Source organism: Ictidomys tridecemlineatus, chromosome 15, assembly GCF_052094955.1.
Source record: "Ictidomys tridecemlineatus isolate mIctTri1 chromosome 15, mIctTri1.hap1, whole genome shotgun sequence".
Classification (NCBI taxonomy): Eukaryota; Metazoa; Chordata; class Mammalia; order Rodentia; family Sciuridae; genus Ictidomys; species Ictidomys tridecemlineatus.
The window spans coordinates 1,525,940-1,550,880 of NC_135491.1; the positions used below are offsets into that span (position 1 = coordinate 1,525,940).

Here is a 24,941-nt window from a genome sequence, read left to right on the forward strand (position 1 = left end):
GGCCTCCTGTCCTGACGGGGAGGTGTATTTCCTTGCATTTTTTGTGCCCTGTACTGTTTTTTCTGGAAGTCCAGTATCTTGAGTAGGGCAATAGAAAAAGGTTCTGTTAAGCCTTCCGTGTTGGGCAAGGCTTCAGGTTGGCTGTGGCTAGTTACCTGAAGTTCACCACTTGTGACTCTTAGTTTGGGGTGAGGGCTAGTTCCCAAGTGTTTACCTCAGCATCCAGGTCCTCTTCAGGTTAAGGCATGCTCAGAGACAGTCCAGTTCTACTAGAATATTTTCAGTGAAATATTTCATTAAGTGCTTACCACTCACCTGTGGGGTACTAAGTGATGGAGTTTGCAGCATCCCCCACACTCCACTTCTCCTGCATTATTTATGCATGTATACTTTTCTCCTGGCCTCCCACCTTGTTCCTCCTTTAATACCATCACCATCTCTAGAAGCAGTCTGCCTACCTGCCGCCCGCACCGTGGAGACCATCACCCTCTGCCTGACACCTTGCACACACTTCCCTTTTCTCACATCCTGTATTCTCTGGTCATCAGCAGGTGCCTGTGGGCAGGAACAATGTCTAGCCAGCTCGTACATCCCTGGATTTAGGAGTAATTGTTTCCAGGACAGCGACACACAAATGTGCAGACATGATGTCACTGAAGGATTACGGAAAGTCCATAGGCACCGCTTAAAAGCAAAATACTGGGCTGGGGTTGCAGCTCAGTGACAGAGCGCTTGCCTCACACGTGTGGGCCACTGGGTTCAATCCTCAGCACCACATAAAAATAAAATATAGGAACTGTGTCCATCTACAACCACAATAATATTTTTAAAAAACAAAAAGAAAAATACTGTCAAAATCGCCTCTTCTATACCAGGCAAGTGAATAAAACACATTTTATCAGGATTTTAAGTTTTAGGGATTAAAGCAAACGAATATTGATTTTCTTGAGGTTGAATGTACTTCTAAAACTTATGTCTATTACTAAAAAATTAAATAATGAAGGTTTTGATCCTTTAGAAAATAACTGAGTTGCTAGTAGTTGGGAGCACAGGTAGGTAAGCCTTAAGTCACACTGCCTATGTGGCGCCCTCAGAAATGTGAGAATAGGCCTAACAAGATCAAGTGAGGATTTCTGATGGGGTCAGCAATAAGGCAGCTACAATAAGCAGTTCTCATAACCCATCCCAAGTCGGCTTCTGAGTGAATGAACTGCCATCCCGATGCACTCTTGCAGTTTCCAAGAAGGGCAAGAAGGCCAACAGGCAGTGAGACTGAAGGGAGTGGGTGACTGGGGCAGGTCATCCTCTCGCTCCTCCCCACTCTAGGTACACCACCCTCCATCAGGAACCACTCATATGGCAGCCTGGGAGAAAGAGCAAGGTGGAGAGGAGGGACACGTGTGCAGAAGCAGGAGGAGAAAAGATGCTTCCTGTTGCCTCCCCCAGGCCCTTACTCACCCATTTACTCCAAGTGGAGATTTATTTTTAATGCTTACTTTTCATATCTGAACGGTCGAATTTAAACGGGAAACTTAGTTGGTCATGCTGCATGCATGTTCACTCCTCACAATTCTGGTTGTTGTTCTCACTTGTCAAAGTCAAAATAACCTAACCCATGTGATCCCACATTCCACAAAGTTGTATTAACAAGATACAAGTATTCATAAAAGTAGTTTTTTTTTTTTTTTTGCAGAAGGAAAACACGAACAGAAAAGCCTGACTATATAATTAATCACAAAACAGAACTCTGACTTTATTTCTGACATGTTTTACACACACTGGAAACAGGTGAAATGAAAAGAGCTCAGTATATATACCTAGAGGCTCCCCAGTGTCTTGGTCCACTTGAGCTGACATCATAAAATACCACAGACTGGGACTTAAACAACAGAATTAATTTCTCAGTTCCAGAGGCTGGAAATCTGAGATCAGAATGTCCACCAGGTCAGTTCCAGGGAGGGCTGTCTCCTTGGGGGCAGACATCTGCCTTGCTATGTTCTTGCATGGTGCAGAGAGTACGCTCTCTGGTGTCTCTTCTTCTAAGGGCAATGACCCATCACGAAGCCTTGCCCTCATGTAATGCTAAATACTTCTCAGATGCCCCATTTCCAAATACCCCACATTGAGGGCGAGGGCTTCAGCATGTAATTTTGGGGTGACACACACATTTAATCTGCAACACATTTCACAAGTCACTTATTACACATCGGTATTACATGAAAATACCAATATATAGTCATATAAATATAAACAATTTATTTTCAAATATAAATTTTCTCCCTGCTCTGAAGTTCCTCATTTTGTCACCGCCTCATGGTTCTTCCCCATTAGCCTGTCTTGAACACATTCAATTTTCACACCACGTCTTCAAATCCATGAAGACAGTATGGTGAACACTGCTGCTACACACCATTATAGGTGCTGTCTTTATCCCCCTAAAGACTGTCAGGTGAAAGCAGCATCCTATTTTGCCAGGAACTCCCTTTTATGGGACAGTTTTGGTTCTGAGGAACCAACTCAAACTCATGTGAACTCAAATCAGGCTCAACGCCCCATCTACAAAACCAGACTTCACAATTCCATTGTGTGGCATGTGGCCAGTGAAGTCTCTTCAAAACTACACTAGGAAATAAAACATCAAAGAAAAATAGCCTTCATCCTCAAAAGACTTATCTTTCTCCTGAGCTTGCCTCAGTTGGTTTCAAATCCAGAGGTCAAAAGTCACCAGTGACTTTTGTTCTTTGGCTTTCAAAGTGGGATATACATCATCACATCACCCCATATATACAGAATTTATATTAGAGACAGGTATAGACAGACCTCAATATACAAAGGCTTAACCTGTGAGTTTTGGCTTTATGATGGTGCAGAAGCAATATGTTCTGTAGAAACTATACTTCAGGATGTGATCTTTTCCTAGGCTAGCAGCAGGCAGTATGATGCTCTTTCATGGTGCTGGGCGGCAGTAGTGGGCACAGCTCCCTGTCAGCCGTGCAATGATGAATGCTCGGTACTCTGCACTGGGCTGTGTTGCAAAGCTCTGATGTTTGGTACTTCAAGTGTGTTATTCACTATATTTTCAACCTTGGGGAGTTTCTCAGGACACAACCCCACCCCCTAAGGAAGATCTGTACATTTCCCCCATGCCTGTGACTGCTTCTCTGATAACCTCATCCTTAGCTTTCACAGATTTAAAACATTAGGCCTTTTCTTCAGAATGAGTGTTTTGATGTCGAATCAGGGACGAGCTCCGACTATACGCCTTCCCACACTTGCTACATTCATAGGGTTTCTCCGAAGAATGACTTCTCTGATGTCGAATGAGGTCTGAGCCACTGCTAAACGCCTTCCCACACTCATTGCACTCGTAGGGTTTCTCTCCTGTATGACTTCTTTCATGGAGGATGAGGGAGGTGCGCTGACTGAAGGCCTTCCCACATGTCTTGCAGGTGTACGGCTTCTCTCCAGTGTGGATTCTCTCATGCTGGGCAAGATGTGCACTCTGGCTGAAGGCCTTCCCACACTGGTCACATTCATAAGGTCTGTCTTCAGTATGAATCCTCTTGTGTCGAGTTAGGGATATTCGGTGGCTGAACGCTTTCCCACATTCCTCACACTGATAGGGCTTTTCTCCAGTATGAATCCTCTGATGTTCAATAAGGAATGACTGGCGACCAAAAACTTTACTACATTTATTGCACTTGAAAGGTTTCTCTTCAGAATGAATGTTCTGATGTATTTTAAGGTTTGCAGTTCCAGAAAACATCTTTCCACATTCCTTACACTCAAAGAGCTTCTTTTTCCGTTTATGAATTTTCTGATGTTGAATGAGGGATGAATGCCGATTACAGACCTTCTCACATTTATTGCATCTGTACAGCTTCTTTCCACTGTGAACCCTTCGATGCAGAATAAGGGTTGAAAGGCGCCTAAAGTCCTTCTCACATTTGTCACATTTATAGGGTTTACCTGAAGCATGAATTTTATGATGAAGCAGAAGGGGTGAAATCCTACTAAAGGATTTCCCACATTTTCCACATTTAAAGGCATTCTCTAAATGGTGACTTCTCTGCATCACACTCTGACTTAAGGCCTTCACACTTTTATGAGGTTTCTCTCCGATATGAATTTTTTCATGTGTAACAAGGGCTGGTTTCTTTTTGAAGCCTCTCCCACATCTATTGCATTTATGTATTTTCTTTGTACTGTGAATTCTCTTATGAACTAAAAGGGATGACTTCCGACTAAAGACTTTCCTACATTTTCTGCACTGGTAGACTCTCTCAACAATTTGGATGTTGTGATGTACACTGAGAGATGGGCATGAACTCAAACCCTTCCCACAATTAGACATTTCCTTTCCATTATGAATTTTTCTATGTAGAATAAAGGCTATTTTGTTATTGAAACTTTCCCCACATTTATCACACTCATGGCTTTTCTTCCCATTGTGAACTCTCTGATGAAGAATGAGAGATGAGATCTGTCTGAAAGCTTTTCTACAATTACCACATTCATAAGGTCTCTCTCCAGTATGTGAGTTCTGATGCAGTTTAAGAGAGATGCTTTGACTAAAGGTTTTAGCACAGTAATCACATTTTAAGGCTTTCTTCCCTGAATTACCTTTCTTGGGTTTGCTTAGAAATGAACTTTTCCTGTAGCCCCTGCTCCCTGTTGGAACCTTTTGTTTTGTAGAAACTGGTTTCTGACAGCTGCTTTGCCCAGATTTGTTGCACTGATTTGGTGGTAATTTCTTCACCTCACACTTAGACCTGGAGTCTGAAAGATACCAAAAAATTGACTGGTTGTTTTCCTGTGCTTGAAAAATCAATCTTCTACAATATGCATGCAATCATTATCATTACTGATCAGAATAACTATGAAAAACAGAACAATAACTTTTTAGTGTCTTCTTGGGGTTTGAATTATCATATGAAAGATTTTAATGAAATATTTAATATTTCAGGAGAGTTTGTGATGAGAAAGTAAATAAATCAAAGTTTTACTTCGAGGATAAATTTGTACCACATACTACATTCAACCCCATAGGTGTCACTGGACAAATAAATGTAGTTTTGTTTTATGAAATGTCTATAAAAGGCAAATCTGCAGAGACAAGACCATTAGTTGTCTGGGTCTGGAGATGTCAATCAGGATTATCTGTAACTTGGCAAAAGGGATCTTAGTAGGGTGATGAAAATGTTCTGAATCAGAATTGTGGAGATGGTTACACAACGTGGAAAATACATTTTTTAAAAAGTCACTGAATTATGTTCTTTAAAATGATCGAATCTTATATTATAAATTATACATTTGTAAAATTATAAATCCCTCAAAATGCAGAAATCAAATATTTAAAGACTGCAAACCTAGTAGCAATTAGAATTCAGTATTTAGATTTTACAAGAGTGAAAACTTTAAACTCAGAGAAGTAGGAAAAAAGGTAAAAGATTAGACTAAATAAAAATGAACCTCTTATCTGGCAAAATAGATGAAATGGAGTAGGACACAAAAGTCCAGATAATTTAAGATGATTGTACAGCAGACTGACTATAAACCTGAAATTATAGGGAACAATAAACACCACACAGGTTCAGAGCTGTCCAATATAGCACCCACAAGGCATATGGGTCTACTGAGCTCCACAACACATGGCTGGTCTGATGTGGGACATGCTGTGTGAAATACACTCCAGATTGTGAAGATGTAGTACAAAAAAAGGGCAGTAAAATATCTCACTGTAAAAATAGTGATCATACATTGCAGTATTTTAAATACACTGGGTTAACAAAATAATTTTGCCTGTTTTTAAAGTTATTTTAATGTAGGTAGTAGAAAAACTCTGATTAACTGTGTGGCTTGTGTTCTATTCCTATAACAGTCATGTGTTAAATGGAGCTTGAACTTACTGAAGAGTGTCGTTTAACTACATCACTGTGAGAAACTCTACATCTATTACACTTATACTCTTTCAAGTGTGTACACTTACCCACCTCACAGGTCTCCCGCTGGTCAGGAGGAGACGGGGGCTAAAAGCCCCGACAACAATCTCCTAAAAGCGTTCTAGAGAAGAATTCTGTGGACCTGTGGCTATTTGATATCTGTAGTAACTACCATTGTAGTTCCCATTAGGAGATGTACCTTAAAATAATCATGCCAATGGGGAATCAAGAAAGGGAGGCTAGGGAAACCTTCACAGCAAGGCCGGGGCCTCAGCCAAGGGGAACCCAGGTCTCACCCTCGAGTCTGTCCTGCCCCACACCCTGCTGTCTTCCTCTCCTTCTCTGCACATCCCTCATTCAAGACCTCACTTTTTTTGTGTGGACACAAACATCACCTCAGCTCATCTCTCTGCTGTGTATCTAGAAGTCCCTTAAACCACAGCACATACCAGAATTCACCCCAGTACATTAGGTCAATGTGAGCATATAAACCTGGGAGTGAACACGTACATGTGGAGGAGAGTGACCATGCTGCAGCCCCGTCTACCAACGCATGGCTTTCCCACCTGCTGCCATCTTGGGACACTGCAGCTACCTGCGCAACCCCTCCAAGATGTTAGCCTCCACCTTGGGACAATGGACAGGGCCTGGAGGTAGCAGCCTGATGCAGCACTACACATCACAGCGCTGCTGGCCAATGCAGGAACTACCCTCTCAGCCCCATCTCTGAAAGCAATCACCTCACTTCTGGGACACCTCCACTGCCACCACCATCATCTTTAGTCAGGGAAGCTTCCATCTTAGGACAATGGCTAGGGGCCTGGAAGACTTGACACTGCCGCTGCCACCAACGAGGGACATGCTCGATACAATCTAAAAACAACAGCCAGCATCTGGAAGACCATCACCAAGGTCCCTGCAGGCTTGGTTCACCAGAGGCACCCTGCTAGCCTGCTTCTCTTGATCCTCCTTCACTCTTGTTGTGAGCTAACACCTCTCTATTCTCACCTCCCACCCGCCCCTGCTCTCTACCATCAGAAACTGCAGACCCTGACACAAACCTACTATTTCATTATAGGTATTAATCAAATTCACCGCTTCTGTTTATTGTGAAAAAACTATAACTGTCTAAAGAGAACCTATATGGTTTAAGGATGCATATTGTTCACCTTGAGTGCTCTAAATATTGATCTCCCTCTTAAAGATGAGGTATTGGTAACCTGCAGGACACTACAAAATTACAGAAGCATCACCAACAGACTAGATCATTTGGAAGACAGAACCTCACACAATGAAGACAAATGTATAATCTTTAAAAAGTTGACCTCACAGTGAAGATGGTAAGAATCCATGAACAGAACCTCCAAAAATTATGGGATAACCTGAAATACCAAATCTAGGAATTATCAGGATAGAGGAAGGCACACAGCTTCAATCCTAGGTGCACAGGCAGCTCAGAGAGCCACAGCATGGGTTAAGGCCCTGCATCCGTTCTACCAGTACTTGACTCAGGAAAAATGGACGAGAAAGACTACTGAACAGACACTGACCACCCATGCTGGTCAAATATTTCGACCATTTCGGTGGAGGTCACTTTGGTCTACAACTAAGACATTGGATATTTTTCTTTTTTTAAAATACACATGTATTTTTTTTAATTATTTTTTTCTTATTCCTCCCATGTGTGAATTTGTGTGTATGTCTATGAGCGTGTGAATTCTGCTGTCCTCTTTCAGGGACAGATAGATTACCGTTATTTGTCATGTTTTCTCTCATATTCAGCATTTTAAAAATGTCATTGTCTTTTTCTAGCTTTGTCTTATGAGGGTTCTGTAGTAAGCAGTGTTACTTATTAGCACATTAGAGAAGACTTCACAAGATATAAGAGATTAGACTGAATATTTCACTTTGATTTTATATCTTTATCTTTTGCTACTCACCAAATTCTAATATTCTCTCTCCCAATACAGGCTTTGATTTTCTCCACTCCCACTACATAATATCACCTGCTATGCTATTCTGAATTTTCTCTGTTCATTTTCTGAAATTGTGAAGTCTTCTCTAATGTGCTAACACATTTCGTTTCTTCCCCAGTTAACTGCATTTCTACATCATTCAGAACTAAATGGTTTATATACCCCTGCCCCCACCATTAAAGCTAAAACAATCACTGCCACTATGGTGAAATAGCGCACACCTGCTGTTTCCTTTAAAGCTGTGGCTATCGTTCATGGTTATTGTTTTCACTGCTGACAACTGCTGAACCCACCAATCCTGTTCTTTGGTGGCAATTAATGTTTAAGACTCATAATAGGAACTGGGTATTTAACACGGCTTACTATCTGTTGTTTCCAAAAGTTGTCACTATTGTTTATTTTTCTCCCATATTTTGAGGACATTAAAAGTGCACAGGCTGGAGACCCTGCTGCTAAACATTCCCTGACATTACACCAACTCAAGAAATGAAGAGACAAAAGCCCCAAACCAACAATAAAACTCAAGGAGGAACAACCAGAGAGGGAACTCAGGTCTCACCCCTTGGCATCTACTCATACATCAAAAAACAGGAAGAAGTCCCAGAACAAATAAGATAACTACACACAAAAGGACACTCGCAAAAAAAAAAAAAAAAAAAAAAAGAGGTAGAGGAATCCATTTAAATTGATGCACAAAACCAAGACCTCTGAAAACATGAGAAATCAGACAGACAAATGTCCCCCCAAAATCCAACATCCCCCAACAAAGGATCTCGCTGACAGTGAGGCAGACGAAAACCCGGAGGAAGACTATTAAAAACTAATTATCAAAATGTTCAATGAACTAAAAGAAGATCTAAGGAAGAAATTAAGAGAACAATTACAGGGAAATGTTTAATACAGAAATAGAGATAGTGCAAAGAAACCATGCAGACCTCTCAGAAATTAAACACAAAATCAATCAGATTATAATCTCACTTGAAGGCATCACTAACAGATGGTGTAGAAAACAGAACCTCAGCCCTTGAACATAGAACTTTAGCCACTGAGGACAGGGTATATGATCCTGAGTCCAAAAATAATAAAGGAAAAAAATGAACAGAACATGACCAGAAAACTGGGACAACTTTAAGAGACTGAACCTGAGAATCACTGGGATAGAAAAGAACATGGAGATACAAACCAGAGGCACAGAGAACATTTTCAATGAGATAGTTATAGAAAACTAATCACATATCAGAAACGAGATAGACAACCACAAACAGGAGGCTTACAGGACACCAAATAGACCCAGCCAAATGAGAAGTGTGTGGAGACATATAACCAAAATCCCTAAAATGGAAAACAAGGAAAGAATATTAAAAGCTGCAGAGAGAAATATCAAGTCACATTTAGAGGCAAATCAATAAGGTCCATTTCTGATTTCTCTGCTCATACCCTGAAATAAAGGAGGGCTTGGAATGAGCTGCTCCAAACTCTAAAAGAAAAGACCTGCCAGCCAAGGTTACTATACCCAGCAAAACTCAGTTTCAATTTTAAGGGGGAAATTAAAATATTCCACAATAAGAGTAAACCAAAAGAATTCATGAATACCAAACCAGCACTACAAAGAACATCCAAAGATAAACTTCACACAGAGAAACTAAAAGATAATTTCCAAAGCCCTCAAACAGAGAACAAACAATAGAATAAAAAGCCACTAAGTGAGAATCAAGAATGGCTAAGATACAGCAAAAAAAAAATTTAAATGGCAGGAAACCACAAACACATATCCATACTAACACTGAATGCTAATGGTCTCAACTCCCCAGTGAGAAGACACAGATTAATAGAATGGATTAAAAAAAATCCAATTATATGCTGTTTAAAAGAGACCCGTATTATAGGCAAACACACCCACCTGCTGAAGAGAAAAGGATTGCAAAAAATATTCCAGGCACATGGTCCAAGAAAACAAGCAGGAGTAGTTGTTCTCATATCTGACAAAGTACATTTCAAGCAAAAATTAATTAGAAGACACAATGAAGGCCATTCCATCCTACTAAAGGAAATAATTTGACAAGATATAACCATAGTAAGCATCTGTCAATGCACCCTTACATGGAAAAACCACTCATGACATTAAGTCCTACACAGACCACAACACAATTATACTGGAGGATTTCAATATCTTATCACCAATAGATAGGACATCAAAACAACAACAAATCAACAAAGATAAATCCAACCTAAACAATGCTATAAATTAAAGGGACCCAAGGACATCTACAGAATATTCCACCCCAAAACAGCTAAATTTACCTTCTCAGCCTATAATAAAAAATTAGAAATCCCAAATAAATTAGCTGATGCTCCAAACTCAAGGCCTTAGAAAAAGAACAAACTAACCCCCCAAACCAGTAGAAGGCAGAAAATAATTATGACCAAAAATTATTGAAATCAATGAAATTAAAAATAAGAAAACAATATACAGGATAAATATAACATAGAGTTGGTTCTTTAAAAAGACAAATTAGAGATGAAAGAAGAGATATCAACACAGACCCCTCTGAAATTTAGATGATTATCAGATCCTATTCTGAAAATTTACACTCCAATACACTGGAAAATCTGCAAGACATGGACAAATTTCTAGACACATATAACCTGCCCAAATTGAACCATAAAGATATAAAAATCACACAAATCAATGAATGTGATCCATCACTGAAACAGAATTCAAATCACATGATCATCTCAGTAGATGCAGAAAAGTCCTTTGATAAAATCCATGTTAAAAATGCTGGAGAGGGGCTGGGGATGTGGCTCAAGCGGTAGCGCGCTCGCCTGGCATGCGTGCGGCCCGGGTTCGATCCTCAGCACCACATACCAACAAAGATGTTGTGTCTGCCGAGAACTAAAAAATAAATATTAAAAATTCTCTCTCTCTCTCTCCTCTCTCACTCTCTCTTTAAAAAAAAAAAAATGCTGGAGAAGCTACAGCTCGAAGAAACTTACCTCAACATCATAAGGGCCTTATGACAAACCCAAAGCCCACATCATACTAAATGGAAAAAAAAACTAAAACCATTTACACTAAATTCAGGAACAAAACAAGCCTGTCCACTCTCATGACTCCTATTCTATATAGTCCTCAAAATCTTAGCCAGAGCAATCAGGCAAGGAAAGGACATCAAAGGGATGCAAACAGGAAAAGAAGTCAAACTATCTCTGTTTGCTGGTGATAAGATCCCATATGTACAAGATCCATACACCCCCCCTCCAAAAAAAAAAAAAACCACCGCAACTTGGGAATTAACCTAACCAAGGAGGTAAAAGAGCTCTACAATGAAAATGAAAATTACAGAACACTGAAGAAATAAATTGAAGACCTTAGAAGATGGAAAAACATCCCATGTTTTTGGATAGGCAGAATTAATATTGTCAAAACAGCCATATTATCAAAAGCAATATACAGATCCAATGCAATCCCCATAAAAATACCAATGACATTCCTCACAGAATTAGAAAGGAAAAATTTCTTGAATCCATTTGGGAGAATAAGAGACTCAGAATATCCAAAGTAATACTAAGCAAGAAAAGCAGAAGTAGAAAAGTAGAGGACAACATCACAGAAGAAGCAGAAGTAGAAGGCATCGTAACATGTGATCTAAATCACACTACAGAGCTGCAATGACAAAAACAGCATGTACTACACAAGACAGTCGGGAAGATCAGTGGAACAGCACAGAAGAGGCAGACAGACCCACAAACCTACAGCTGTCTGATATTGAAAAAGTGCTAAAATACATCTTGGAGAAAAGATAGCCTTTTAACAAATGGTGCTGGGAAAACTGGACTGCTATATGTAGAAAAATGAAATTAGACCTCTATCTTTCACCTGCACAAAATGTAAATCAAAATGGATCAGACACTTAGGAATTACACTAGAATCTGAATGTAAAGAATAATAATAAAAGAGGAGACAGAGACAAGGTGCAGAGGCAGGGAAGGTGGCAGAGTGGATTCTCATGTAGTGTTTCACCTATTTTCAAAAAGAAAGCGTATAAATTTGGAATGTTTCTACTTTTTCTTTCCGTGTTGTAACATTAGGGAGGAACTAGTTAAGAAAGCTGGCTAAAAACAGATAAAATAGCCAGCCAAGCAGCTTGGATTTAAAAGAGACACTTTTTTCCTTTTGTCTTAACTGGTTTTTCATAAGCCTAGTAAATCTTGTAGGTCCTGAAACTTACATTTTAAATATAAGGCTAGGAAAATTAGAGATCCAGCAGAAGTTAAAAGGTAAGTAAAACTGTTATAACCACTTTTTCTTTTCTAAGATAATTCTCTCAAAGCATGGTGTTTCAATTTACATACTTTGTGGAGAGTTATTTTTTCTTTTTTCTTGTTGTTTTAAATCTCGCAAATTTTGTGACAGTTTCCACATATGGTTGAGTATAAGTAATGATTTGCTGTGAATTGGGAAGGACAGAGCATGGTAGCCACAGGGAGCTTTTGGACACCTGTACAACTGCTCGAGGAAAACACAGGGTCTGCCCTCCATCGTGTAGGTGCAGGCACAGACTTCCTGAACAAGGTCCAAAACACAAGAAACAAAACCAACAATCAGTAAGTGGGAGACTATCGGACTGGGGTTGTGGCTCAGTGGTAGAGCACTTGCCTGGCCTGTGTGAGGCCCTGGGTTGGATCCTCAGCACCACATATAATAAAAGACCACTGACAACTAAAAAATATTAAGAAAAAAATAAGTGGGATACTCTCAAGATAAAAAGCTTCTGCACAGCTAAGGAAAGAATTAAGAGCATGATGAGAGAGCTTGCAAATGGGAGAAAATCTTGGCCTGCTACTCCTCCAATAGGAGATTAAATATCCAAAATACACAAAGAACTCAAAAAACTTAACACCAAAAATACCCAAACAACCCAATCAACAAATAGGCAAAAGAACCAAACAGAAACTTCTCAAAATAAGAAACACAAAATGCCAGTAAATACATGAAAAACATGTTCAATACCTCTAGCAATTAGGGAAATGCAAATCAAAAATACACTAAGATTTCATCTCACTCCAGTCAGAATGTCAATGATCAAGAATACATACAATAAATGCTGGAGAGGTTGTGGGGAGAAAGGAAGACTTGTACACTGTTAGGATTGCTGCTTAGTCCAACTATTCTGGAAAACTGTTTGTAGATTTGTTAAAAAAAAACTAGGGATGGCAGCACCATATGACCCAGCTATCCCACTCCTTGGTGTTTCCCTAAAATATCTAAAATGAGCATACTAAAACGACACAGCCACATCAATGTTTACAGCAGCACAATTCACAAGAGCTAAACTACAAAATCAACCCAGATGCCCATTAACAGATGAATGGATTCAGAATTTGTGATAACACACACACACACACACACACACACACACACACACACGGAGTTCTACTCAGCCATTAAAAAGGATTATGAGGGCTGGGGATGTGGCTCAAGCAGTAGCACGCCCACCTGGCATGGCATGCGTGCGGCCCAGGTTCGATCCCCGGTACCACATAAAAACAAAGATGTTGTGTCTGTCAAAAACTAAAAAATAAGTATTAAAAAAATTCTCTCTCTCTCTCTCACTCTTTAAAAAAAAAAAAAAAGAGAACTCTCTCTCACACTCTTTTAAAAAAAAAAAAAAGAATTATGAAAAAAAAAAAGAGAGGAATTTGCTGGGAAATGAGTGGAACTGGAGACTATCATGCTAAGTGAAATTAGCCAAACTCAGAGACTCAAAGGTCAAATGTTTTCTCTCATATGTGGAAGCAGAAGTAAAATAAAGAAAGGGAGAAAATAAGATTACATAAAGAACCAATCAAATACAAATTAACAGACAAGTGAAAGGAAGTCTAGTAGAAAAGAAGAGGGAAAAGGGGAGAGGGGAGGGAGGGCTGGAGGGAAAGGGGGAGAGAAGGGCTGTAGCATGAACTGAAATCAATTTCCATGAGCTTACTGGATGAACCTGACTACTATGAATAACCATAAAGCTCTATAAAATTAATAGTAAAATATAATGGGTTAATGTATTTTTAATAATAAAGCTCCCTATACAAGCTGACATTCTTTGCAAGAACCATAAAATCACCATAAGAAAGACACAGATCAGGAGCTGGGGCTATAGCTCAGTGGCAGAGCACTTGCCTAGCATATGAGAGGCAATAAGGTCGATCCTTAGCACCACATAAAAACGAACAAAATAAAGACACACTGTCCACCTACAACTACAAAAGAGAGAGAGAGAGAGAGAGGGAGAGAGAGAGAGAGAGAGAGAGAGAGAGATCATGAGGAGACAATTTACAAGAGAATAAGTTAAATCAGAAAACAAATGCCAGCAAGTACATAAGAAAAACAGTATGGTCTACGGGGTAGGAGAGTGTGGTTTTGAGCAGCTCTATATGGGGGTCAAGAAACACTGCCAGAGCTCCAAGCCTTGCCCCACTGTCTGCCCGACGAGAGACCCTGGACAAGTTATTTAACTCAAGACTCAAATCCTCATCTGTTGCCCAGTAATGCAGAGGTACCTACAAATGTTGCGGGGACTATGGCCCTTTGCCTAGAACCTGCACACAGTAAGTTCTTCATAAGCCAAGAGAACAGTTGGGGTTTTTTTTAATATTTATTTTTTAGTTGTAGTTGGACACAATATGTTTATTTATTTATTTTTATGTGCTGAGGATCGAACCCAGGGCCTTACACGTGCTAAGCGAGTGCTCGACCGCTGAGCCACAACTCCAGCCGAGAAAAGTTTTTAATGAGGATATCCAGTATTGTGAGTATGAAAATCAAACTGACACTGTGCTCTGTTTCTGTCCATGGTGCTGATCTGTTAGACCAATGGCTGGAATCCACTACAGTGAAAGAGTACAGAGCAGAATCAGCAAAGGGAGTGGGCTAATGGGGCAAGGTCCAGTGGAAATGAAGCACAAGCTTCCTATGGATTCACAAGCAATAAACTATGGCCGACCAAACACAGGAAATGTTGTCCACAAGAAAAATACCTAGAGTTAGTGCCCAGAGTTTTTACTGGGGGCTAGCAAGCTGACAAACCTATAAAACAATTCAAAAATATTTAGTCTGAAAAGTGATCCTACCCTTTGACCCAGCAATCCCGTTCCTGTGACTCAGTCCTACAGCAAAAAGGGCAAAAGTGCACATAGTGTGTGCACACACATACACACATCACACACTCATGTTGACATTAATGTGAAATTAGAATCTAAATAGAAAATGGAATGAGATTATTAACAGAACATTTCAACTAAAACTTGTGAAACAGCAGAAATATATGAGTATAGTTACCAATAACCATATATAAGTATAGTTACCAATAACCACATGTAGCTGTTTTTTTCATCTTTTCCTTTCTCTGAACTTTATGTAATTTAAAAAACAGTATTTTGATAAAGGAAATTTCTTCTTTTAATGTCAAAACATGAGCCCTACTGTTTTCCCTGTGCTGCCATCTGGCTTCTTTAATTCATACCCTAAGAAACCAGAAGTCTCCAAAGCTCGAAGCCTCAGCAGGTGGCCTCTTCGCCTGGCTTACACCACACTGCTGATCCCTACTCCTGGCACAGGTGTCCCACGTCCAAGGAGAAACTCGATGACTGAGGAGAAGCCAAGGAGGAATCTAGGCTGGCCTCTCCGCACAGGCCTGGGTGTGGACAGGTGAAGCGGGCTCCCGGGACTTCAAGAGCTTGCCCCTCAGGACTGCCTGGCTCTCATGCAGAATGTGCCTACATGACAGCAGAGCAAATGCCGACAGCAGACCAAACGCAGGTCTGGCCCAGATTTGTCTGTCTAAATCCTCTCTCCCAAGGGGATGTCATGTGGAGGTGGCACCTCTGGGAGGTAATTGGGTCACTAGTGGAGTCTTACTAAAAGAGAAAGCAGAAAGCCTCGTCTCTGCTCCAGCTCCAGAGGATACAGAAGGCGGTCGTGTATGACCAGGAAGCAGGCCTTCCCCAGGCACTACTGCCAGTGCTTCATTTTGAACTTCCAACTGTGAGATGTGAGTTTCTGTTGTTCATGAACCACCCAGCATCTGGTACAGTAGCTTGAACTGTAAGAAGTAGGCCCTGTCCTTGGTCACTCACCTGGGCCCTGGCGTCGTCTTGGAGGCTCCACCATCCAGGGTGCTTTCCCTTTCTCCAGTAAGGCAATGACATTTGGCCTTCGAGAGGAAAGACCTGCACATAGGACAAGCATGGAACTGAGCTCACTGTCAGCACCACAGTCGGAGCCAAGCCCTGTGTCAATGGAGTGAGGGTGTACCAGCCCAGTGGGGCACACAGGACACAGAGGGCAGCTGGAAAATGGGCACTGTGATACTGTGACTTGTAAGACACATAAACCCTCAACCCTAGAAAATAACTGGTGGCCAGGTACTCCTGGGAGCCTCCACGTGGGTCAGAGGATCCCAGTATGTGATCAGAGGGATGGGACTTTCATCTCACCCCAGAACTCTGGAGAAGGACAGGGGCTGGACAGAGATCACTGATGGCCAGTGATCTCATCAATCAGGACCACATATGAAGCCTCGACAAGGCCCAAAAAGACAGGTTGGGAGAGCTTCCTGTTGCTTACCTGTGGAGGTGGACCACCAGAGAGGGAGCAGAAGCTCCACACCCCTTCCCCTCACCTTGCCCTCACCTTGCCCCCTGTATCTCTTCACCTGTTCTTCATCTGCATCCAGACATATCTTGATATTTAACTGGTAAAGCCTCAGTAATGTACTTTCTTGAGTTCTGGGGTAAAACCTGAGGAGGGGACTCACGGGAACCCCAAATTTACAGTTGGGTTGGTCAGAAATCCCAGAGGCCTGAGTTGCCAGATGAGGCAGTCTTAGGAGATGAGGCCCCCAGGCTGTGGGTTTGATGCATCTCCAGGTAGTGCCAGAGCTGGACTGTCAGCCAGGCATGAGAATCGCCTGGCGTGTGGTGAAAACTCCAAACACGTGGGGCATCACACTGTTCTGTGCTGAGTGGTGAGTGACAGCTGGAGAAATTGTTTGGTTTTTAAAGTCTTATACCAGGAGGATGCACACTCAGCTATAGCCAATAGAGTGCTCCATTCTAACTCCACAAAACCAATTATTTTCCTGAACAAGGAGGTCAGATGCTCAAAGATGGGTTAGTAGGCTACTGTCTCTCAGCTCTACCCTTCTATGCTCGGCTTTGTCACACGAGGGTCGGACTTTAGCAGCTGCTTCCACTCAGTGTCCACCAAAGGGACTCTGCTGACTTCCATCTCTGGTTTTCTTTTTGTCCCTGCACTCCCAGAACTAGCCGCCTCTGGCTCCCTCAGAAGTGAAAACCAAACAGGCAGTGCCACTCCCCTTCTCCTCAGAACATGAACCCCTGTGCTGGCATATGAACGTCCACAGCAGGGTGGAAATGACCCAAACACCCAGGAGCTCATGAGTGAACGAACCAACGAGATGTGGTCTATCCACACAAGGAAACACTATGTGGCAATGGACAGGAATGGGGTTCCGATACATGCTATAATATAGACGCACCTCAAAAACTATGCTAAGTAAAGAGACTACATACTTTAGATTCCATTTGTATGCAAACCCCAGAACAGGCAAGTTCATAGAGATAGGAGGAAGAGTAGCAGTCATCTAATCTGGTAAATCAGGTGAGCAGGGAAAAAGAGTGATTCTAATGGGTACTGGTTTTCTTCGAGGGCAATGAAAACATTCTAAAATTCACTGTGTGGCCAGGCAGGTGGCACATGCCTGTAATCCCAGTAATTCAGGAAGCTGAGGAAGGAGGATGGGAAGCCTCAGCAACTTAGTGAGGCACTAAGCAAATTAGCAAGACCCTGTCTCCAAAAAAAAAAAAAAAGGCTGGGGCTCAGTGGCAAAGCACTTGCCTTCCATGTATGAGGCACTGGGTTCGATTGTTAGCACCACATAAAAATGAAACGAATAAAATAAAGGAATTCTACCCATCTACTACTACAAAAAAATTTTAAAACAAAACAAAAAAATGCCAGGTGCAGGGTGCACTCCTGTAATCCCAGTGGATTGGGAGGCTAAGGCAGGAGGATTACAAGTTCAAAGCCAGCCTCAGCAATAATGGTGAAGCACTAAGCAACTCAGTGAGACCCTATCTCTAAGTAAAATATAAAACAGGGCTGGGGATGTGGCTCAGTGGTCAGGTGTCCCTGACTTCAATCCCCAGTAGCAAAAAAAAAAAGTCTGGGGATGTAGTTCAGTAATTAAGTGCCCCTGGGCTCAATCCCCAGTACCAATGAATGAATAAATAGCTAGATAGATAGATAGATACATAAAGAAATGAGAGAAAGAACGAAAAATTGGTTGTGATGGCTGTACAACTGTTAATACAACAAAAACACTGAATTATGTACTTCATATAGACAGACTATATTTTAAGTGAATGATATAATAGAACTGTTAAAAAATAAAAAGAAAAGCAAAAAACAACACAAACAAATAAGTACCACAACTGGATTAGCATCCATTTTCCTAACTAGACCCTAATTGACAAATGTCCCTTAATAGGCTTGTTCTGGATTATGGAGAGAAGGGCCTTACCCAGTGAGACCAGGTTCGTGTAGTTTTCCAACATGACATCTTCATACAAATCCTTCTGAATGGGGCTTAGCCATTCCCACTCCTCCTGGGAGAAGTAGATAGCCAAGTCCCCAAAAGTCACTGGTGCCTGAAATGAAAAATCGACTGTCCATTCACCATGACCTTGTGCTTCCACAAAGCTGGAGAAAATGGTACTCTCATCCCAACACAGATAACACATGGTATCAGGAATCATGCAGGGAGCACTGGGGGTTCTGAGGCTAAAGGGTGCAAGTGTTTTACATAAATTAAATAAAATGCAGTGCAATATGATATAACTGCTATTAAAAGAGTATGCCAGGTGTGGTGGCACACACCTACAATCCCAGAAGATAAGGCAAGAGGATCACATGTCCAAGGCCAGCCTGGCAAATTCAACAAGACCCTGTCTTAAAAAATGAAGCCGGGCACGGTGGCACCTGTAATCCCAGTGGCTCAGGAGGATGAGGCAAGAGGATCTAGAGTTCAAAGCCAGCCTCAGCAACAGTAAGGTGCTAGTGAGACCCTGTCTCTAAATAAAATACACAACAGGGACAGAGATGTGGCTCAGTGGTTAAGTGCCCCTGAGTTCAATTCCCAGTACCCAACAATTTAAAAATTAAAATCAAATAAAAAGGACCGGAGGTGTAGTTCAGTGGCAGAGTGCCCCTGGATTCAATCTCCAGTATGAAAAACCCAAATAAACCAAAAAATATTATGTTGAATAAAAAGCAGACCAACTCAGACATGCTGGGAATTCACGAAGAAAGGCATCTTTAGCACCTGCCTACACTGGCTCATAGTGCTCCTGTGAACCACAGGTCTTGGACCTGCCCCCGGGGCCACAGTTAACTATGCAGGTGAAGGATCTGAGGCCACACAGGCAAGGCAGCTGACTTCACAGGAGGACCTGGCAGTTTGGCTCCCCATTCAAGCTCCTAAGCATAGACTCTGTTAAAGAACATGTGAATAAGTTATGTATGACAAAAAGTTCCTTGCAGGTACACTAACCACTTAACACAGGGAGTCTGGCTTGGCTGTTGGTTGTTGCTGGCTTAGGGATGGAAAACGGGGGCCAAGAGAACATCATGAATATCAAAATACAAAGCTGACACCTTAACCTCAGCTCTAGAAGACCCAAGCAGAGAACCCCACTAAGCCATGTTGTGCCTGGACCCTGACCCACGAGACTGCACAATAAGAAACATGTGCTGAGAGGCCAAGTTTGAATTTGTCATGAAAGCAGAAAAGAATGAATGTCCCCAACACAGAGAGAAACGTGCTTGTTTTGGAAAACTGTTCCACACTCGTCCTGAAGACTGTTCCAATGTCCAGTGGTGAGGAGTGCCGACCACAGAAGGCTAGTGCACCGTGTGGCCCGGCCTGCAAAGCACCCACAGGTTCTTCTCAGACTTGGAGCTTTGCTGGAGGACTCTACTCTGTGCTAATGTGGGTTTTACAAGGAGAAACAAAGCCACCAATGGGACAAATATGAAGCCATGTTCAATCTTCTCTGCCTCCGAAGGTCTTACGTGGGCACTTGTCCCCACCCAGAGAAACCACAGGGTTCTTGTCTTCCCCTCAGGAGAAGGCAATCTGCCAGCACTGCAGAGCCCCTGGGGATGCTGAACGGTCAGTCATGGGCATACTGAGGAATGGGCACAGGGCCCTGGGCGGCTTCCTGGGCCTCTCACCTCTCATTCTCCAATATCACTGGGAGAACACCAGGAACGGACGAGGAGACTCCTACAGGCAGGAAGTCTCTGGAAGGAAGGTAAATGGCTACACCTTACGAAACAGAATGGACTATTCCTGAAAAGAGGAACTGCCACTTACCTTGGATTTGGATTTCCGCTGTGCAGCAGGCATCCTTTCCCTTCCCTTCAGGCTCCACGTTCAGAGAGAGGCGGAGTTCTGGGAAGGCAGTGCTGGGGAGAAGAGAGGTCATGGGGTCAAGTGGACCTTTTGAGTGGTCCCAGAATCCCCTGGACCCTCACCTGGACATGACGTGCAAATACAAGTGTTTGCATGGATGCCATGGTATCTGTAGCAAGCCTGCCCTCTCCCAAAGTCAGGCCATGGCCAACAGTGCCCACTTTTAGGATCATGGCAGGCTCCTGATTGGGAGGCAAATGAGGAATGTGCTATTATCTCATTTTCCACTTGACACACATGTATTAAGCATCTAAAGGTGCCAGGCACTGTCCCTGGCACTGGGGAGAGCAACAAGCTAGGACAAACAGTACCTGCTCCCATGCCCCTGTACTTGCAACAGAGAAAAGCAATCCACATGGAGCACAATGACAGCCAAGGTCACTGCTATGAAGGGAAGAGGGCCAGTGTACAGGAATAGAGAATGATGTGGTGGTCAGGGAAGTCTTCTCCTAGAAGGTGACAGTGAGCTGAGGTCTGAATGCAGAAAGAATGTGAGCTACCAAGTCAGAGAAGAGCTTCTGGGCAAAGGTACAGCAGGTGTAAAGGCCACACAGCAGGCCTGGCTTGGTGAATAAGGAAGTGAGGTCATATACTGAAGCAGAGTGAGGTAGGAGGGCAGGAAGGAAAGATCAAGAAGGTGGTGAGCAGTTTGGATTTGATCCTAAGTGCTAGATACCACTAGTGGAGAGAAGGGAGGGGCTGAGCAGGGAGCAACAAAATCTAACTTTACATTTAACAAAATATTGGGGGGTGGCCATAAATTTGTTTGGGATATGAGGGAAGCAAGAGATGAAGCAGAAGTTGGTTAGATAGTGATACAATGGGGGGGTGGACAACATTATGGGGGGGAACAACAGTGTAGACTAGGATAGGAGGAATGCAGGGGAGATGGTCAAACCACCTCCTTGAGTTGAGGATGTAGCTCAGCGGTAGAGCTTGCCTGGCATGCACAAGGCCCTAGGCTCAACTTCCAGCGTCCCAGTGAGAAAAACACAAAATACCCCCTCCAGTCTAAAGGAGTCTCAGGCCTAAGTGAGCGACACTATGCCATCCAGTATAAATGCCACAAGCCACAAGTGATTAGCAATGGAAATAAGGTCAGTGCAACCGAGGCATTAACTGTATTTGAATTCCAATTAATTCATTACTGAAACAACTGAATAGTAAATTCAAAAATCTCTAGATAAAAATCTATTATGAAATTTAAAGCATTTTTAGAACAATTTGGTGTGTCGCTCTATTTTTCCAACAGTCAATTTTATGAAATAAACAGACTTATTAGTATGAAAAAAGAATATGAAATACTTCACATACTTTTTTCTATTGTTACAGGTTAAATGATAATGTTTGGGATACACTGACTTAAATAAAACGTGTCATTAAAATGAACTTTAACGGCATATTTGCTTCTTTTCACTTGTTTTCAACAAGGCTACTGGAATGTTTACATTGTATATGCTTCTATTACACCTATAAAGGACAGTACTCTTCCAAACCACAGAACCTGTGTTCCAACATCGTTCTTCCTTTTTCTTCAGATCACTTACTGATTTTGTACTTTTCAGGTGTTGGGAGCCTCACACAGGCTAAGCCACCAGTCAGAGCATTTCCTGTTCATGCTTCCAAGGCCTGAGAAACACACCCAGTGAAACTGCCCAACCACCCTCTGGGTGCTGAACCAGAGGCAGAATTCAATCATTTTATGCTGAAACCATATCACAGAGAAACAGTTCTGCTAGCCACAGCCCTCTAACTTGTCCCCTGAAGAAGATCAGAGGAGGAACAAACTCTTTACTCCTCTCTGTAGAACACAACAGTAGCAAAAAGTAACAGCAACAAATAAAGCTAAGATCAATTAGTAAACATTGAATACTTACATGTATAGTTTGAAGCCATGGGCAACTTTTTACAGCAGCCACAGGAAAGGAGTATTACAACCTTCCATTGTTTCCTTCCAACTCAGGAAACCCCCAAATGGACTTCTTTTTGCTTTGTCGGTGGCTTGATGCTGAAAAAAATGTGTAATTCAGAATTTCAGGTATGCAGGGGGAAGTATGCTTGCTGATGGCTGAGACTAGCCTGTTAGGCCACTCCCAAGGGCCAGAAAGAGCACCAAAACACTAGCTCCCGCCTCAGGTTACAAGTGTAGCCCAACTCAACTGTACAGTCGTGCAATTCTCTGGAAGACCTCCAATTCCACAGTTTTAAGTAAGATCTGGTAGAAACCTAGTCACACTGCCACATACTTGCAAAACCACTGACAGTCCTCAGCGGGGTCTCATGGACTTGATAAACAGCCACATCAGATTGCCAAGTGTACACACCAGAGCAACAGAAAAGCACGCAGGCCCATCACCCAGCACTGCTGCAGAATCCGGCCATCCTGGGCCCATCACCTCGGGTCAGAGAATCTTGCATCCACCAACCTTTGATGTGGCACCATCCTGTGACCCTAGACCCAACGCACCTCGCTGTCGCAGAATCGGGCGCAGTCCCAGGCCCATCACCCGAGGCACTAGCTCTCAGTCACTTCCACACCAGCGTCCTGGTGGCGCCCACCGCCACAACTGCGCAATAACCCCCGCGCATGCGCGGTCGCCTCCGGGACCCCGGCCCGCACGGCCCCGCCCCCAGGGCTTCCCCGAGCGGGAAGGCCCGCCCCCACCCACGGCCCCGCCCCTCAGCGTGAGGCCACGCCAGCACGCTCACGTGAAGGGAGCCCAAGCCGCCAGCCAACCCGCTCCTCACCCGGCGGGAAGCCGCGTGCGCGCGCCTCCGGGCTAAGGCCCCGCCCTGATGTGCTCGCCACGCCATCTCTCTGCTCGCCGACCGGCCGGCGTTCTCAGGCCGCGCCCCTGGCTGGTGGGCTTCGAGGCGGCTTTACTCACGGACCTGTCGGCCTATAACTCTCAGCAGCCTCCGGGCGGCACGACTGTGGAGGGCCTCGCCCAGGACGCGGGGCTAAGGAGGCTCCAGCCGCGCGAATTCCCATCTGTCCAGTGTGGCAAGAGCGGACCGAGAGAGGGCCAAGGAGACAAGTCCGCGCCCTCGCAGACGGGGAGGCCCGGGCTGCTCTGCGCGGTCCCGGACTAGGCTTCCCAGAAGCCCCCGGGCACGCGCTCCTGTGAACTGCGCCTGCGCAGCGGGGAGGGGCAGGCGTGGTGGCGGTGAGGTAACGAGTGGCTGCGCGCGCATGCGGGGTCCCGTTTTTGATGGACGCGGGTTCCTCAGCATCCATTCGGCTTTTGCGCAGACACAGATCTCTGCGATAGCTTCCACGCCGCACAGAGATGGAGTCACGTGTGGCCTTTTGGGCTCGGGTGCTCACCGGTGGAGAGAGTGCGTGTGTTGCGGGGGCACTGGCCGCGCTTGTCGGCCCGCGTTTGCACCAGGACTCAGTTCTGCAGGTGCAACACAGGAAGCCTGAGATGCTTCATTGGCTGTCTTTTTAGATCTCAGTTTTCGTGATTTATGCGTGGAAAGTCACGTTTTGTGACCAGGTGTGTTGAGACGCAGTTTTTGTGGTGGTTCAGATGAGCGCACAGCCCAGGGCTTGCATTCTCAGGCACGTGGCCCTGTGAGTTTTGGAAACTAGGTATGGAGATGGAGGAACCAGACCTGATTATTACGTGAAATTATAAGAACATTATGATGAAGAACCAATGCCTGAGGCAAGGGTTGTCTTTTCCCCCTCACCTCTGTCAGCTTCTCTTTAGGGAACCTAAGTTAACCATGGGTCCCTACCTATTGGATTGTAAATGTCCCCGGACAGGTTTTCTCCTCCCGCCCACCCCAGGGAATTTTTCCTTATTTTTCTTTTTGTAAAGTCATTATTAAGGTACGGGTATAAGGGTATCACGTGAAGCAGGACATCAGACAACCCAAATAAACTAGAAATTAAACCAAATCCTGCAGGCAGGGTGGGAGGTGACACATTCTTTCCAGAGCTGTCCTCAAAAGCAAGAATGGAAGACAAAACAAACAGAAAACCCCCACTCAGCTGCAGAAGGAAGCTGGGGGCTTGCCTGATAGCTGTTAATGTCTTTATGAGAGGGCAGGCAACCATTTAAGTGCCTTTTCTGGAATAGACCAAGGATGATAAGTCCAGTTATTTTTAAGGCTTCAGTTAGCTCTGTGGCCAGCGGGTTGTGGAGGAACACACCATCCTGGGAGTACACCCAGGTTTTCTCAGTCCAGTCCTACTGCTTGGGTCCACTGGAAGGAGATGATAATCAGATTAGTTTGTTTGGGGTCTACCTGTTTGTCTCACAAGTTCCTAGATCTCCACCCGGTTTAACTGTTAGGACACCACTCCCAAACAGACATAGTCCCCCAGTGTACAGGGCTTGCCTGCAAGGTCTTCAGAAAACTCTGCCAAGGCGTCCAGCGTTTCCTCTGCTGGTCTTTTGTAGGCGGTTTCGTCTAGAGAGCCTAGGATGCCCAAAGATCCTGAGTTCCTCAGAGGCATGAGA

The 24,941-nt window shown here is 43.4% G+C and overlaps 2 protein-coding genes across 3 annotated transcripts in view; both read right to left on the reverse strand.

Moving 5' to 3' along the window:
* Positions 1–1,728: 1,728 nt before the first annotated feature.
* Positions 1,729–20,462, reverse strand: Znf667 (zinc finger protein 667). Of its 2 annotated transcripts, XM_013365787.4 has the most exons (4): positions 20,371–20,462; positions 18,517–18,643; positions 16,049–16,141; positions 1,729–4,779 (listed from the first exon to the last, which is right to left on the reverse strand). In XM_013365787.4, exons 1-4 carry the CDS (start codon positions 20,401–20,403, stop codon positions 3,200–3,202), a joined length of 1,833 nt encoding a protein of 610 aa, XP_013221241.1. In that variant the 5' UTR covers positions 20,404–20,462; the 3' UTR covers positions 1,729–3,199. The 2 variants fall into 2 exon arrangements, with proteins under 2 accessions (XP_013221241.1, XP_077887503.1); XM_078031377.1 differs by lacking the exon at positions 16,049–16,141.
* Positions 1,729–24,941, reverse strand: part of LOC101972352 (frataxin, mitochondrial) — a 32,810-nt gene continuing 9,597 nt past the window's right edge. Inside the window, 7 exon segments of the mRNA XM_040280111.2 lie at positions 1,729–2,173; positions 4,624–4,779; positions 20,371–20,462; positions 22,347–22,477; positions 23,218–24,578; positions 24,580–24,793; positions 24,796–24,940. Of these exon segments, the coding sequence (XP_040136045.1) occupies positions 24,536–24,578; positions 24,580–24,793; positions 24,796–24,940 (402 nt within the window). The 3' untranslated portion in view covers positions 1,729–2,173; positions 4,624–4,779; positions 20,371–20,462; positions 22,347–22,477; positions 23,218–24,535.

Coding starts and splice junctions, on each gene's coding strand:
- Znf667 (XM_013365787.4), bottom strand. CDS start 20,403: ATGCCTGCTGCACAGCGGAAATCCAAATCCAAG. Junction 18,644..20,370: donor AGCGGAAATCCAAATCCAAG/GTAAGTGGCAGT, acceptor TTTTCATTTCAG/GCACCAGTGACTTTTGGGGA. Junction 4,780..16,048: donor AAGACGACGCCAGGGCCCAG/GTGAGTGACCAA, acceptor GGTATCTTTCAG/ACTCCAGGTCTAAGTGTGAG.